The sequence below is a fragment of the Cynocephalus volans genome, chromosome 11 (genome assembly GCF_027409185.1).
Source record: "Cynocephalus volans isolate mCynVol1 chromosome 11, mCynVol1.pri, whole genome shotgun sequence".
In the NCBI taxonomy this organism is placed as follows: domain Eukaryota; kingdom Metazoa; phylum Chordata; class Mammalia; order Dermoptera; family Cynocephalidae; genus Cynocephalus; species Cynocephalus volans.
In genome coordinates, this window is record NC_084470.1 from 25,309,127 (window position 1) to 25,327,081 (window position 17,955).

Sequence of the window (17,955 nt, forward strand, 5' to 3'; positions counted from 1 at the left end):
AAAATGGGGGAACTTCCTGTGGAAACCAGCACTTTGAGCCCTGTGGTTTAGCTAAATTGCGGCTTTGCTGCTGATTCTGGGAAGGCTTTTTGTGCAGCTCAGGTTTTAATTGTTGACCTTGGGAGCACTTCTGGGTCTTGAGAGGCCTGGTATAGCTGGGTTGTGTGGAAACTGGTCAGGGCCTGGGTCTTTTCAGCAAACTGCATCCCCTGCAGTTCTATATTCCAGACCAGTCTCCACTGAGTGGTTCTGTGCTGATTGGAGGGCAGATCAGCTGTCTGTTCTGTGCCCCAATGTTCCTGCCGTGGACCCATCTTCCCCACTGCCCTCACTTCCAACACTTCACATGGGATGGGCCATGCACCAGTCCCTTGCGATGACTCACTGGCCATTGAGTGGTTCCTTTTTTCTATTGTCTGTGGCCCCTCACTCCTATGTGGGTCCACAGGAACCCTGTTAGTGGTCTAGCTGGCCTGGGGGCCACCAAGGCCCTCTTCTCCCCTGCCACCTCCAAGCAACTTCATATGAAGGGCACAGCTGTGGCTTTTGCCAGCTCTTGCTCCATTTGTTCGCCAGGGCCAGGCTTGAAATCGATAATGATAAATTTAGAGTTGATTTTCAGTACATGCAATATCTCCTTGAACATGATGTTAATAATACTGAGTTAGTGAATTTACTTAATTTAGACAGGTGTGGTTTTGAAACTGTCTTGTTTTTGCTTCAAAGTCAAATAAACTCCAAAAAAAGATGAACCAGTTATGTCAATATGGATGTCAAAAGAAAACAATGTTTTTGGTCCTAAATTCAGTTACTGGAAAACTTTTAAGTGTGTTTGGAACAGCTTAAGTATGTGAATCTACCTTTTCATCTATAAGCTTTAGTAAAGCTAATTACAGATCAAGTATTTCTTTTTGGGGGGTGGGGAGCATCTGGCTGGTATGGGGATCTGAACCCTTGACCTTAGTGTTATAACACTGTGCTCTGATAAGCTGAGCTAACTGGCCATCCCTCAAATAATTTTTAAATCGTGATATAATGATAGGATTTTGGATACATTGAGATAAATAAAATGGATTATTAAAATTAGTTCCACCTGTTTGTTTTTCCCTTTTTAAAAGGTGGCTATGAGAAAATTTAAAATCATGTATGCAGCTTGCATTCTCTTTCTATTGGACAGTGCTCACCTAGATTATTTGAAGGCAGGTCCACATTTTATTTTATTTTATTTTTTTTTGACCAGCAAGGGGATTGCAACCCTCAGCATGGTGTGGTCCGCACCACGCTCAGCCAGTGAGCGCACCGGCCATCCCTATATAGGAGCCGAACCCGCAGCCTCGGTGCTCCCAGCGCCGCACTCTCTCGAGTGAGCCACGGGGCCGGCCCTCAGGTCCACATTTTATACATATCCATACCCTTAGCACTTAATATGATGTTGATGTGTAACAGTGGTTGCATGAATATTTATTGAGAATGAGGATTTAATGTTGGAGGGAGTTTTCCACTACTCAGCATGATGGTTGCTCAGGTGACCGAATTCTCAAAACAACATGTAAATGCACTATTTCACTTCCCCAGGACAATTTATTACGTTACATGTGTCTCTTGCCTCTTTTCTCCTGGTCTGGGGTAGCTAACAGATGAAGGACTGAACCTCCCACCAGTCTATCGACTTCCTGTCTCCTCTCCTTTTGCTTTCCTCTGAGTAACCATAGCACCGCTAATTTTCAAGAGAGTTAGCAACAACTTGTCCTAATTACCTAGTCAGGTGTCCCATGTAGTATTTTCTGTTTAAAATTGTGAACCTCATTTATACATTTTTCCTGTCCATCAAAAAGAACTTTAGCTGCAGAAGAAATAAGTAAATAAAACGAAAACAAAAAAGTAACTATGACTTGTCCAAAGAAATTCAGTAGTTTGCTGCTCATCCACTTTGCAAAGCCCTTCTGCTAAGATGCAACCTCTCTTTTGTGTCCAATCCCAGAATTATGCTGAGCAAGACTCCCTGTGGTGTATATTACCTTCCACTCTCAGGAAGAGCGGGAGGAAAGGGAGTATTTCCTCTTGGGCATGACAGGGGTAATTGGGCTTTCTGTCAACTCGCAGCATAGCACATCTATGCTGGGATCTATTCCGGTTCCTGCTCACCCTTTTGTTCAAAATAATCAGTCTATATGATCCAATTAAACCAGTCACTTCTGCTGAGAAAATAGTTTGCTTTATTTCTTCACTCAACTAGCAGATTCATTTCTCGATCATGATTGTGCTTTTGTGTCAAGAGACTGAGTTTCCAATCAAGATTGGGTAAGGACACAGTCTGGGTGTTGAGACATCCCATGGAAATGCTGGGCAGCACTTCACATATTGTTTAAGGTCAGATACCTATGTGGGTAATATGATGTATGGAATGTTCCCATCTGATATTATTAGACCTGCCAGAAAATTTTTTTAGTGTAAGTATGTCTTATACAACATGTGGGACATACTTATAGTAAAAAGTCATTCATTGTTTACCTGAAATCCAAATTAAACTGAGCATCTTGTATTTTTATTTACTAATCTGACAATCCCAGATAAGATTCTAGATTTGACCCCCAAAAGACCCATTTTCATTCTCAAAACAAGATGATGTAAAGGTTTATAGAAGAATATCTGTGGGGTATTTAGAGGTAATCAGAGACCAGCACAGTGTGTGCTCAATGGTCTTGCTGAATCATCTTGCTGAAAACTAACTGAGATCAGACCTAGATGTCTATTTTCATGCCTTAGATGACAAAATGAATTACATGAAGGGTTTGTATAAACTGTAACGTGCTGCTCTGCCTGCGTTGCTTATCCTTTGCTTTGTCGATCCTTAATGTGCATATCTGGACTCCCCAACAAGGTTGTAAACCCACAAAAGCAGAAACTGTGTCTTCTCTTTATTGGTATCCACAAAGTCTAACAAAATGTCCAGGCATCAGTGCATGCTAAGAAGTGTTATAGATGATCGTGAAGGTGAGATTTAAGAACCTTTGTATAAAAGATGTTGGGTCTGAAAGCCTATGGATGTTCCAGCAATCTCATTGGGAGTTCATGCTGTGTCCAGGAGCTAGGCCAGAGGCCTTGGAGTCACCTGGCATGGAAACAGAGCTAGACTGTGCTCTGGGAGGAGCCCATCAGAATCCCTTCTCTGGTCTGCTCCAGAAAAAATGCTCCATCCCGGACACCAATGCAAGCAGTGGCTTTCCCTGCCACCTGTCAGTGAGCCACTGCCAAAGTATAATTGTACCAGGATGTTGTGAGAGGAAGCCTGATTTAAATAAGGCCCTGGCAGAGTCAGGGGGCCAGCAGTGCCTTTTCATACCTGTTAATGCAGCCTCATTAGAAACAGCAAGAGCCTGTGCCGGGAACTGGAAGCACCGGTCAGCCATGGCTCTCCCTGCCAAAAGGTGATTAACTGAATGATTTACGGCAGCTGCTCCTCTTTGAGATTTGAGCAGAGGAAACCGAGTATGTGTGGCCCTGCACAGAGTGTTGCCTGGTGGAAACTAAGGGGAGTGTGCAAATCCATTCTCCTTCCTTCTAATGGCTGAAACGGCTTCCAGGTTCTGGCCATTCAAACACAGAAGTGCCTCCTTTGAATGGCTGACCTTTTAGGGGTCCTCACCTTCCAAGCCTCCAGCTATGTTTAAGTTGGGGATTTAGGTCTTGGCTGGGGGGCAAAAAATTAATAGTAACAAGAAAGGAAAAGAAACAGACTGCAGTGCCTGATGCATCCAACGTAACTAGGCCAGCTGCACACTGTCTTCTGGCAGGGCCCTTGTATCCAGGTGGTTCAATTACAGGCAGCCCCTAGTGGGCAGCTACGGAGGAGATGGATGCTTTGAGGAAATGTAGCATCAGGTGGTGACTTGCCTATTTCCATGCCTCAGACAACAAACTGAATTATGGAAAGGTGTTGTGCAAACTGTAGATAGCTGTTCTGCCCATGTGACCTGTTAATACAATTCCGCTGATCCTGCAGACCAAAAAGGAAAACCACTTGGAGCAATTCCTAGCAGAAGACTCCATGTCTTGCCTTGCTTCTCTTTTATACTTTCTTAAGGATAAAAAAGGTTTCTTTTGGTTGTGTTGGCCTTGGCTGCAGGTATGGGGGTCTTCAAATGTGCCCATTTTGGATATATCATCCTGTCTGGATTAGCAGAAAGAACAAAGAACAAAGACTCAGCTTGGGTGTTTTGGTCTAATTCTACATGACAGATAGACCGACAGAAGCTTGAGGGAAGAATTAAGAAATTAAGGCTGGGCTTTTTTGTTGTTCTTGTGGTTTTAGAGGCACTGAGAGCCTGGGGTAGGACACAGGTGGTGCTTTCAATTTTAATCAGAATGCAGGGGAGTCTTGCCTGTGTACGTGGCAGATGCATGAACTATATTTGGCTGGCCCGGGCCCTGAAAGGGCTGGGGAAAGGACCTGAAAGACAATTCTGAGGCTATGAGTGGGGTGAGCAATCTCAACCTAATTAATCCCCCACAGACTTAAACTGAAGTTCCCTTTAAATTGACTGAGACGTGCTCTGTCAATAGCAAGTGAAATGTGTGTCTGCACATAAATGGCATGCAGAGGACATTAAAGAGGTCTGAATACTCTGTGGTACCTGTAATTATGATACATGCAATACAGCACTATGCTAATCCCCTCTCCAGCAAGAGTGTTGGTTTTGCCCCCAGTTATGGCAGTCCTGTATGCCCTGTGCACAACTTTTGCCCGAGTTGCACTTTTATGTTGAAAACTCAAGAGCAGCTGACACTTGGATGGCAAAGCAGATGGTGTCACCCTCAAGGAGACTTCAAGAATGGCTCCCCGAGCAAAGGCCAGGCAGGTAAAGTGATACCCATCTCGACTCTATAGTGAGTCAGACAAGTGGCAAGTGGAAGCTGCACACAAAGCATTTATTGGAGAGGGACAGGAGGTTGCTGAAGTTACAGACTACTTAAATTAAAGCAGAAGGACCCTCTGCACTTCCAGGAAGCTTTTCTGCTCAAGCTGAATCAACGAGGGAATCCAGCAGGAACTGAAGCGTAGGGGAAAGCTCCTCAAGCAGCTTCACCGGGCGGCTGGTGAGGCAGGGAGCCTTCTCTTTATGGAAAGAGGAAGTTTCTCCATTAGCTGAAAAGAAGCACACGAGTCAGAAGCACAGATGAGAGAAATCGGTAGAGATATCACAGTAGGATTAAGGGGAAGGCAGATACCACATGGGAAAAAATTTGGTCTTTGGAACAAGACAGTGTGGGGTTTTAAACCCCTGCTCCATAGTTGTTAGCTGTGAGACCTTGTGCAAATGACTTCAGCTCTCTGAGGCCTTGTTTCCTGTCTGTAAAATGGGGATAATGACCTAGTCCTGGTAGGGTTTGGGGAAGATAGAGAATTTACGACTGTTCTGGCACATAGCAAGCACTTGCTAAATGGAACACTTATATCCTTGAGATAAATTCAGCCTAACTCAGTACTCTTTGTGTTTATTTAAAATGACTTTGTGTATGTATTCAGACATTCATAAGTATTTGAAAAAATTAGCTTTGTTAGGAATATCTGGCTTTCATAATCAACAGAAATTGATCCAGTAAAAAGACAGGTGGAAAGGAGCTGGATGACGTTTTCCATTGGAAAGGAGGGAGGGGTTAGGTCACTTTCATGTGGCCATTTTGCCTTCAGAAGAAAGAGATGTCACACTGTTTGAGAGAGCCAGAGACCTGCCTCCACCTCCTGTGTGGCCATGGACAAAACCTCTTCTGCTCTGGGCCTTTGTATTCTCTCTTGAATCATGAGGGGTTGAACTATATGACTGATAAGTTGTCTCTCAGAGCTGCTATTCCTTATTCAATGTATGCCACAGAAGGGACCTTGGAGGAAAACATGAAGATACAGAACTATGATAAAAAATAAAGGCATGGATTTCTGGAAAGAGTTGGCAAGGAAGCTAAGTCCAAGGTTGATGTATATGCTTCTGGAATCCATTTCTATTAAAAAAGACTGCATATATACTAATATATTCATATGTATGTGTGTGTGTGTGATTATGGCAGACTGTGGCTGGCCAACCTGCCATCTCGACTGCTTGTCTGCCTCCACTATGAAGCCTGGAAAAGCTAAAGAGGTGCTTTCCAGCATTCCTCGCAGGTAGGTATGGCCACATGAGCAGGTTCTGGTCAATGAGGTATAAGGGAAAGCCCCCTGGAGGCCTTCTCAAAACGCTTCCCTTCACTGGTAACAGGAGAGAGCCATTCAAGGAAAAACCTGCTTGCTTCTGCCTTTTCTCTCCCCTTTCTTCTGGCCATGAATGAGGATGCCATGTCTGGAACTGTGGCAGGCGTTTGGCAACCATGGGGTGACAAAGACAAAGACAAAAAGTCAACATATCATGGCATGTTAGAAAGATGAAAAGAGCCTGGATCCTTAATGAAATCATTGAGCAGCCAAGATCACCTATTTCTGTGAATCTTAAGTAAATACAGTTTCAGTCCTTGCTACTCAAAATGTGGTCCGTGGACCGGCAGTATAGTTATCACTTGAGAGCTTTCTAGAAATGATGGATCTTGGGCTCCACCCCAGACCTACTGTATTTTAAAAAGATGCCCAGGTGTTTTGGGTGCACAATAATGTTTCAGGAGCCCTGGTTTTTAGCCCTATTCATTAGGTTCTATTGCATGCAGCTGAAGCATTTTTAGCAGCTACTGTGTCCTAGATTTGTATATTTGTGAATATGAGAGTATATATGTATATGAATATATGCACTTATATGTATATATACACATATAACATATATTTGCATATGACTATATATATTATTCATAGGTAAGTAGATAAATCCTGAAAGGATGCAACTAGGCTGTGGGAATGGGTGCGTGGTGGTGGTGGGGTGGGGTTTTGGGGTGATTTCTCCGTTTTTATCTTAATTACTTCTACAGTGTTTGGAAAAAAGTTATTACTATTTTGGCAGCTGGCCGGTATGAGGATCTGAACCTTGACCTTGGTGTTGGAACAAAGCAATTATTTAAGAACCTATGAAAATGCATTCCTTTACAACTAGAGAGGGCTGGGGCCTACCCGCTCTCCTCCCTGTCCAGCAGGGCGTGGTAGGAGGCGACGTCCTTCTGCAGCTGGCCCTTGCGCGCCAGCAGATGCGCGCGCTCCTGCTGCTGCTGCTCGGCCTCGGCGCGGATCTCGCTGAGCTCGGCCTCCAGCCTGCTCACCACCGCGCCCAGGTTCTGGAGCTCCATGTCATGCCAGTGCTTGGCATCGTGCAAGGTGTTTTCCAGACCTCGTTTCTGGAGAAAAAACGAACTTGGTCCAAACCCAAGACCGATGGGCCGGACTGTGAAGACGGAGGTGTGCAGAGCAGTGGGCAGGGCTGCGCTGAGCCTGGTCTGCCCTTTCCTCTCGGGACAGGGACAGTGACCTTGCCAGTTATGGGTACTGATGGGGGCCAGTCTTACGTGGCTGGGGGGTGGGGGAGATAAGGAATCCTCCTCAGGGGGTGAGTCTCTGGTTTAGTCTGATTCAGTGACGTTTTTGATGGGAGGGAGGGTGGGAGAGGAAAGGAAGGAAGGGGGCGGGGAGAGGAGTGGGAGGCACGCAGAGGCAGTCTGCAGGTGTTTCTTCAAAGTATCTGGCTCTCCTGGGCTGCCCTGGGCCTTTCTCATGACTTCTTCCCCTCTGGGGAGCTCTCTCCCGTCCATTGCTGAAACCCGTCTGTGTTTGGCTGAGACGCTGTCTCCTCCAGCACTTTCCCAGACCACTACAGCTGGAACGGCGGTCTCCCGCCTTTACGTACTCAGCATTTTCCCTTTAGTGTTTTAGTAGCTCATCTCTGCTAATCCCTCTCCCTCTGCTGACCTTTCACTGTGGGTCCCCTCCGGCCGGCCCTGAGCCGGTTTCTGTCTGAGCTGTGCGTGCTGGCTCTGCGCTGGTTGGTCTCCACCAACACTCATGACGCTACTGGTCGTCGCGAGGCTAATGATGCTTGCACCGGTGCTGCCAGCACAGACCTCTCCCCCGGTGGCCATGGACCTGCTGCTGAACTTGTTACTGGAAATATATACTCAGACCTCAAATCAAGGTGTTGAGAATGGAGCCCCTGGCCGCCTTCTGGGCCTGCTGGCCCGTCCTCTTCTGTGCTTCAGCGGTGGACCCACGTGAGCTAGAACTGGGGAAGGACGTGTCCCTGCGCTCCTTCTTTCCCTTTCCTTCCCTTCTGCAGTCATCACAGCCTCTTTATATTCTGAATCCTGCCTCTTGTACTTCCTGAGAAGTTTTCAAATTTGTGCCCTGCTCTCCTCTCTAGCCACCATGGCCTGGGATTGGACGCTTGTCACCTCTCACCTTGGGGTCACCTCAGTGACCTCCTGCTCATCTCCCTGCCTCTAGTTCCTCCTTTTCCTGAGTTCCCCACACAGCAGCCACAGTACTCTGTCTAAAACCCAAATCCGGGCTTGTATGTCCTCTGCTTAAAACCCTTCGGTAGCTCCCCAGGTCCCCTGACATGGCACACACAACAGGCCCAGTAGTGTTCCATCTTCACTCCCACCCCCACTTGACGGCAGCATCAGTACTTCTAGTCTTGGACTTCATTGGGTCCGTGCTGTTTCCCGCACCTGCACCTTCCTCCTCATCCCTTCCAGTATCCTCATCAGGCTCACTTCTACTCATCCCCAAGTCCAAGTGGCTCGGGGGTCACCTTGAAAGCCATCCTTGACACTCCTCCTCCCCTCCAAGCTGGGTTAGGGGCCCCTCTGTGTTTCTGTGGCTACCCAAGCACATGTATGCCCTTGAACTTACCAGAGTGAATTAAGCTTTCTTAGGGGCGTGTCTCTTCCACTGGATGGTGAGTTCCTTGAAGGAAGGAACCAAGTCACTGTAACCCCAGTGCACAAGACAGGGCCTGGCACAGAGTAGTGCTTGGTATGTGTAGGTTGCTCTAGATGACAGACTTGTATTATGGTTACACTGCTCGCCCTACCTATCTGTCTCCTCATGAGACTGGAAACCTCTTTCTTTGCACCATATACCGTGCCCTGAAAACTGTATTGTTGATTAATAAACACCTTTTCAAAACGGTGTGCATCTATTTAACATTTTTTAATAGTATTAATTATGGTGGACCTATAATTTAGCATATGGCTTTTTTATATAACACATACATAAATATCTTTCTAAATTGGGTTGAGTCAAATCTCGATAAAACAAGTTTCTGTATCCAGCCCTCCAGAAGATTTTTGACCCTTTTGACCACTGTGGCTGAAATGGAAGATTCTTGGTCACGACGCCATTTGGATTCATGGCTGCTGTTAAGCAGGAATCTCCCTATTATCTTATTTAGATCTTTATTCCATAGGATATGAGAATGTTGAGTCAGATTCCCATTGTACGTATATTTATAGAGGGAAAATGGGATCACTAGAAAATAAATCTAGACCGCTATCTGGCCTAGGGCTGTTCATTGACTGGTGGGATCTGAAAGCCCCTCTACAGCAATGAGGATGAAGAAAACGTCACCTGGACTTTGAGAAACATTCGTTCCAACCTCTCTGAGTTTTCTCCCTTTGTTCACGCAGGAAATTGCTTAGTTTGTGAGCAGTAGTTGTTGACATTGGATCTGTAACACCTGTGATTTGGAAAAACCCTTCATAGAATCATGGTTGGATCATCTATCTGCAGTTTTTGCTCCATGTGTGAGGAAAGTTCTCTATGTGGCCTGAGGTTTTTTCCTCGGTGACTTAGGACCCACTGCCCAAGGGGCAGTCAAAGGTCCCGTGTGTCTTCCATCCCACTCAGAGTCCAAGTCCAGCTTCCCCACCTAAGTCCCTGACATTCTGGCAGGAAGAGAGGCTGCGTGGTTCTCTTACAGATGCTCCATGTTGTGTGACCCCCTCCCATCCAGAGCCCTCTGGTTCCTGGGGTTCTAACAGCTCCTCCACAGAAGTCACATTAACTCCTTGGGGACAAAGACCATGTCTAGTTAGTTTTATGTCCCCAAAGCATGTGGTACGGGGCCCAGAACATAAGAAAAAGTGATGCTGATGGTAAGAAGAGCGTGCTCGCATGCATCCTCTCACTGGATCTCACAGAGACACTGAGAAGTGGGATGATTGTGACTGCCACCCCTATTTGCAGAAGAGGAAAGTGGTCTTAGGATTTGCCCATTTACACAAGAGATAAATGGAAGAGCTGAGCCCTTCTGACCCTTGATTTTTCTCCCCTCAGATCCTTTCCTCTCATCCTCTTGCCCTGACCCAGATCCTATCATGGGCCTCACTGGACCGCAGACCATCCCAGATGCACAAGGATTACATGGAGCAACCTCTTCATACACTCCAATTTGCACCAGCAGAGCTGTGGTGAGAGCACTACAAATGACCCCATGGAGGGGCATTTAGGAGGAGCTGTGCTCGACACCCTAATAGAACCTCAGTCCATCCCAGAGATCTGAGGGTAAATTGCTGCATTATTAATAATTACTTTAATAATGTTAGTGAGTCTGAGGAGCTTAATAGGTGTCTTAGGTTGGGGTCTCCAGAAGCAGAGCCTGAGACAGGGATACTGAAGCTTGTGAATAATTAAGGGATTGTGCTTAGGCCAAGGGGGAGTGAGGGCGGCAGGACAGGACAGGGAAGGTGCTAAGCAAGGATGTGGCCTTGGCTGGAATCTGGCTGCAGCCTGACCCATGCAGAGCTCTGGCGTGGGACTTACACCATTCCACTTTGAAGCAAGTGCGCTGGGCTTTCAAGCCCCCTGTCGGTCAGTCACTAGCTGAGGGCTGGGCTGGGGCTGCTAACCTCTCTGGCCAGGTGTCTTCTGTTTGGCCAAGGGCAGTTCTTTGGCGAAGCGGGGCAGCAGAAAAGGAGCAGCTGTGGGTATTAGCAGCCGACATTCACGGCAGCCGCCTGGAAAGGATGTCTTCGGAGGGCTCTACAGCATCTACCACATGATCCTTGAGAGTCAGAGCCATTTCAGGCCTCAAAACTCATATGCTGTGAGATGGGAATCCCTTGCAAACTATGACCTGTACGAGTAGCATTTGACAGGGGAGAGTTAAAATTAACATGAGAAATTCCAGGGCCCTGCTTGGCCCACTCACCAGGGCCCGCAAGGATTCCGTCTCAGCCTGGAGGCTCTGGACTTGGCACGACGTGTTGTGTAACTCCACCCTGAGGGCAGCAGCCAGCTTCTCTTCCTGGGTCTGGGCCATGCGGGCCACCTCTGCCTGTTGCTGTGGAGAGTCAGGTCCCAGTGTGAGCAGGGACGAAGCAAGTTGCAGCCTGTCCTTCCTTCTCAGCCCTTCTAATTGCCACTGCACTGCCTCTAACGAGAGGAAGCATAGTGCCAGATGCTAAAGTCCCCCTTCTCTACAGTCCCCCTCACCAACATGTATACAAAATTTATTTAGTTTGAACATGGAATGCCTGCAAATGAAATAAAATTCAAAAGATTTCCTAAAGAATATATAGTAGGAAGTCTCCTTTTCTCCCTGGGCCCTAATTACCCATTTCTCCTATTTCCAGTTTCTTATACCTCCTTCCAGAAATATTTTGTATATTTATAAATAAATATGTATAATCCCCCCTTGCTTTGGTACTTAATATATCTTAGAAATTATTCTATATCAGTATATAAAGATTGAGTACATTCTTTTCAGTGGCTGCCCCGTATTGCCTTGTTTGGAAGTCATGTAATTTATTTGGAAATCCCTGCTGATGGACACTTCCATTGTTTCCAGTCTTTTCCATCACAAATGGTGGTACAAAGAGTAACCTTACAGCCCTCATTTTGCACACAAGGGAGTCTTTGAGGGGTAAATCCTGTAGTAGAACTGCGGATTTAAAAGGGTATATATTTGTAATCTTGGTGAATGTTGCCTGATTGCCCCTCAGAGATTCATAACCCCTGTAAGATGGTGCCAGTTGCCCCAAACCTTCCTCCACCAAGGAGTTATCCAACCTGATCTCTGCCAACCTGATAGTCCCTGTTTCCTTGTAAAAACCAGTCTAGCCACAAGTGGAATACAAGAGGAAGGTCTGCATTTTGAAACTTCTGTCCAGAGCAAGCTGGACAGATTCTGATTCCTCCCCATGTAGGGACAAGGTAAAAAATGAGAGCTCACGCTCATCTTCTTCAGTGCGTTCTGATGGAATTGTCAATGATGTAGGAGAAAAGCTGCTTCTTCTCCTAGGTTACTGGCTTTCTGGAATTACCATTTTTACCACATATGATACTTATTTATGGAATAATGCAAGTCCACTGTCTAAGAAACCCCAACTCAGGAGGCTCACATCTCAGTAGTAGTTCCTGCTGCTTGGAGGCTGTCAAGAGCTCCAGGGAGTGACCGCTGAAGGCTTGGGAGCAGCTGGAGGAGAACAAAGCCAGTGCCCACCCGGCCCATGTCCGGGTGTCCCTGGGCCATCATTTGGCCTCTCAGCCTCAGCCCCCACCCACAGAATGCAGAGGACAGTGAGTGGAGAAATAAGAAGATGACACCCTCCCCGGGTCACTATGGGGCTTCCCTCAGTTTGTTCATGTGGAAGCTTTTAGAAGCTTAAAAGTATGAAAAGGTTGGTCTTATATATTTTCTATATGTGAAAAGTAACAGTTGCTGAGTTGAATACTACTAAAATAATTAATATGTATCAGGCACTTACTCTGTGCTGAGCACCATGTTAACAGCTTTAAGTTCATTATCTCACTTAACCCTTACAACCCTACGAAGCAATGTCATTGTTATCCGCATTTTACATGAAAAAACTGAGGCACAGAAAGATTGAGTTATTTGCTCAAGATCATGTGACCTATGAGGACAGAAAAAGGATTCAAGCTCAGCAGAAGACCCCAGAGCTGTTCTCTTAGCCAGTGTTTCATGCTGCCACCTCCACTGATCCATCAGTTTAAGGCCCCTGAAATTGGAAGTATCTTCCTCCAAATTTAGGTGGGTCACTCTGAAGTATTCCTCTTATTTTCCAAGTTCTCCTTGTGATCAGTACTCCAATTTTTTCTCTCTCTTGGAGCTGGGGTCCTGGCCAGATGGGCTATGTGGGTGGGAGGGAGGCAGCAGAGGGGGTGTCCTGGAATGCAAATAGAGCCAGGCAAGGTAGCTACACAGAGGGGCCAGGAGCAGCGCCAAGGTGGAGCTGGCTCCTCACAGCTCACAGGAGCTGACTGTTAAATTTTCAGGAATTTTGTAAGCTGGTTGTTAAAAATAGCCACCATTGAAAATTAAATTATATCAAAAAAAGAAAAAGAAAATTAAATTATATCACCTTATAATACATTATATTAAAATGATAAGTACTTAAAACACATCATTTATTAGTTATTTTATCATTGTCTATGCTGTTGAGGTTACTTACATCTATGGTATGTGTGTGGTGGAAATAGCATATAATGAATAGTGTGCCACTAGACATCGCTTCCCAACTCTGCACTCATTTACATCAGGCTAGTAGTCTGAAATTAGTCATAGTGAGAGCATTTACACCATGGAAATTGGCAAACACTACAAATCAGTGATTGGCTTATTGTTTTGTTGATTGTCTAGACTTAAGCAAGGGATGCAAAAGTGTTAATAATGCAGATTAAACTTAAAAGTATGTTGTGTCTGTAGTTGTTGCATTGTGAATAGTACAAAAAAGAGAGAAAATATTCTTCCAATATTTAAAAACTATTATCTGATTCATCAGTTACTAACATCATTGATGAATGAGCTCATTAAGGTCAACAAAAACAATTTTCCTTCATCAATGATGTGAGTGACTTTTTGCTTAATCAGAAATTAGTAATCAAGCATTTTTTGTAGTCTGACTTTGTGACACTATTGTTGATGATAGAATTGTAAAAATGGTTGGTGGATTTTGCAAGAAATAGCAAGTAACACTGAAGCTATAGGTGTAATTGAAATAGTAAAGTATTTTATCTTAAAATTTATGTTATTACTAAAATTATGTAAATAAAAAAAATCAACAGAAATTGTTACATTACCCTTAAGTGGTACTGTGAATTTGACTGGCACATACACACAGACCATACATTTTTCCCAGACAGCAGCTGTGAAACTTTTACCATCACACCGTGAAAAGCCAGGGAATGAGGGGCAGCCTAGTCCCGTGGAGAGCAGGTTTCAAAGCCTCGGTGGACAGGTCTGGTATAAAGCTGCTGGCCAAGGCCACAGCCACAGTCCCCCATGAGATCTGTCCCTTTTCTCAACCCAGTGAATGGCTTCAGTGGTACTCACTGGTCTTCAGAGGGATGAAACCCCATGTCTGAGTTTCATTAGCAGAAATACTGCACCCAAGTGTTTCCTAAACATTCTTGGATCACCAGCATGGTTTTTCACACTGAGTACTAATTCATGCTATTTTTATTTAAACTAATTCACTTTTTCTTCATAAATAAATATGTTTAAAATGGAAACTGTAGGTTAGTTCTCAAACTTCAATGTGCATCAGCATCATCTGGGGATCTTGTGAAAATGCAGGAGACCTTGAGGGGGGCCCAGGTGTCTGCATTTCCAACTCCCGGGTGATGTCTGGTCCATGGAAGCAAAGTTCTAGACTGCTACAGAATCTAATAAGACAATATCACTTGCCATAGACAGAAGATAACTAAGAAATTAATAAAATTATAACAAACCAATGTTATTAAATTCTAGCAACCATTGCCTTCTAAGCTGCCAAGTCCCAAAGACTGCTTTCTCTCTGCTGAAAGGTGAGATTAATAAGGATAGCACAGGTGTGAAAGACCTGCCAGCACCATAGACTTTCTCCTAGTTTAATTAAAATTAAAAGAGAAAAAGAAATGAATTTGATCACTATGAGTTTCAATGTCATTTAATACCGTGTCCCATGCCTTTTCAAATCATCTTACTACAAGTGATACTTGCCAGTTAATTGCTTTAACACACCTAAAAGGATTACACATTCTTCTCCAATGGTTTTTTAGATTTATGCTTTCTGGTTGTTATAATAACTCTGTTTCTGTTTCCATTTCAATCCAATGCCTCCAGATTTCTCCTCATGACCAAATAGCAGGTGTGTGACCCTAGACCTTGAGGACAGGAAGGTAGGACTATGTTCCATTGCTGGGTGCAGTTGCTGGGGTATGTAATGAAACTAAAATAAGGCTTTGAAACCAGCTTGGCTCCACTAGGTAGGAGCTGAGCTGCTCATATCTGCACTCCATCTACATTATATTTCTAGGGCAGGAGAACGTGTGGATATCTTGAAATATGATAAAGATTTTCAAATTTCAAAAATCTTAAATTAAATATGCATGTTATTGCATGTGAAGGAAAAAAAAGAGAGAAGAAAAGCAGGATGCTTTTAGGTCATAATTAAGTATCTAAGAGTCTGTTTATTGGAGATATAGATGGTGGGACAGGAGGAGGGAGCGAAAAAGAGCTATCTCCACACCCGACCCACTTTGCTGATTGCCATTCCTAAAAACACCCTTGGCAATGACCTGGAATTGGAAGAAATGCCACCTTGTAGCGGGAGGGACGGTGAGCGGTTAGGAGGAGGCAGAGTGTGGACAGAGAGTGACGGTGCTCCCTGATGTTAGAAATAGCAGGTGCATTCTTAGCAGATCATGGAACCAGGTGAGCGTTCAGGGGTGGGAATGTGTCTCCTGCCTTGCCCTAAGCAGCTGCCGTGCAGGTTTAAGCAAGTCATTAGAGCTCCCTGGTTTTTGCAGCTGGAGAACAACGAACCGTTTTATAACAACATTGTTCTGCCGCAGAGTATACAGCTCCCTGCCTTGGCTCTTAAGCACTTTTCAGATTTCGTGAGATCATATTAGCCTCATTGTGCTCACTATCATGGAGAGAGGGAATGCACTGGGCTCTTGGGGACACAGGGGTTCCCGATCTTGAATCAGAAGAATTTTATCACACAAGGAGGGCACAGAACCTTGGTTTGAAAAGATCCTGACAGAAGCCTGACATAACCTTTAGTCCCTCGGGACAAAGGCCTCCCAAACCTCACATTCTACAGGATGTTCCTTTATTCTTAAAAAAAGAAAATGAATCAAGGTCCCCCTCCAATGTGATCTGTCCAGTTCAGCCTAGCAGTTGAGTGTCGGCTCTGCAGTCAGAATGTGTGGTTTGAATCCCAGCTCTGCCACTTTTTAAGTGGGTGATTTGGGGCAAGTTTCCTAACCTCTCTGTGCCTCAGTTTCCTCCTCTGTAAAGTGGCTAAAATCATAATACCTTTCTCATGTTGGGAAGACGGAACGAGAACATACCTGCCAGGTGCTTAGGACAGTGTCTGGCACTCGGTAAGTGCTCACAAAGCTTGGCTGGCACTGCCTTCAAGGCACGTCTCATTCTGCCTGTGGAAGAGTGGCCTTCCAGCCACGCTAGACTGCAGGTACCTTGTATGCAGGGACAACTTCATACTCCCTCTGTCTCCCCTAGGGACCTGACATGGCTTTTTACACCTATGACATACTCAGCAATATTTATTGAAGGTCTACAACGTGGGTCAGGCACATGCCAGGGACTAGGGGAGAAGAAGAGGATCTACCAGGAATGGAATTAGATCAATCTCCTTTTCATCAGGAGGATCAGCTATTATCACTGTGACAGTTGTAAGTCAGTTTACAGTCATGCAGTAACAGATGTTATTCAGCTAAGGATAGCTTTTGACAGGCAGCGCACACACCCTTGGCCTCCCCTGGCCAGATGTAGGATTTATCTGGGAGAAGGCTGGATGCCATCCAGTCTGCACCAGTGACATGGGTTCTCTTTAGCAGGAATGAGAAAAACACACGCCTCACCCGGTGAGACTTCAACACTGGCAGAATAGCTGGCCTGGAGAAGTTCGGCCAAGTTTCTCCTCGAGTTTACACAAGAACTGCCCGGCTGCTCTCTTTTGGGTGTAGGACCAATTCCCAGCCTCTGGCCGAGCTGCCAAAGGAAACACAGATGAGCAAATGGATTTGTGGTCCTGCTGCTGTCTGTGGTCGTAAGCGAGCACACCCTATTGATAAGAGCAGCAGAAGAGGCTCAACAATGAGTCTAATGCTGAGGAGAAAACAGATTTTTCCTCTTAAAGTAATTATTGGAGAGTCTAAATTATAGTATTTTTGTTCTGGTTTATTGAGATCATCCTGTTTCAAAGAAGAAGGAACTCCTCTTCTTTGTCTTATTCTAGGAGATTACTAAGCGTAAAATATGAACCATGCTACCTTAATTTCTCAAGGATTTGGGTTGTTTCATCTTTGCAAATCTCCTATTTTAGAAATAGGGTCCCTCTACTTTTTATGGGAAAGGTTTCTTTAAAAATATCTAACGTGAGCTTTGAGATCAGTAGAATCAGGTAGCCAAGGAGGAGTATTTTTTTGAAGCCAGGGGCTCTGTGTCCACAGCACCAAGGCAGGGCCTTGCACCTGGGCTGTGCTTGACAAATGGATTTTGAATGAATAAGTGAGCGGAGATTCCTTGGTAGGAGAGGTGAGAAGGAAGTTGCAATGTAGGGCGATCCCCTTTAAATATAGTGACTCTGATACTGGTTGTTGACCGGTTGAGGATTTGAAAACAGTATGGAGATGGGGGCCCAAGAGTGCCCTCTACAATACCTGTGAGTTGTCTTAAGTAAAGAACAGGCAAAGGATAGGCAGTACCTCCCTCAATGAGGCAGTCTTTTATTTTCCCTTTTGAAAACTACTCCGATCCTCTCCAGTCCGTCCCCAGCTACAGCAGCCGTAACGTACAAACTGCGCAAACCAAGTAAGTACTGGCCCACCTGGCTCCTTCAGTAACCCTTCCTCATTGGCTAACAGTATTTTTATTTTTATTTTGGCTAGCTGGCCAGTGTGGGGATATGAAGCCTAACTATATTTTTTGAAACCTCGCTGGAACAACCATAAATTAAGTAAAAAGATAAGTGATAAACTGAGAATATATATGCATCTGATATCACACAGAAAGGACT

At 45.0% G+C, this 17,955-nt stretch overlaps 1 protein-coding gene across 1 annotated transcript in view; it reads right to left on the minus strand.

The window, feature by feature from the left end:
• Nucleotides 1–7,080: 7,080 nt before the first annotated feature.
• Nucleotides 7,081–17,955, minus strand: part of BFSP2 (beaded filament structural protein 2) — a 54,038-nt gene continuing 43,163 nt past the window's right edge. Inside the window, exons 5-6 of the mRNA XM_063113499.1 lie at nucleotides 11,115–11,246; nucleotides 7,081–7,305 (exon numbers count right to left, since the gene is read on the minus strand). Coding sequence (XP_062969569.1) covers nucleotides 7,081–7,305; nucleotides 11,115–11,246 — 357 coding nt within the window. The remainder of the gene's footprint in view (nucleotides 7,306–11,114; nucleotides 11,247–17,955) is intronic.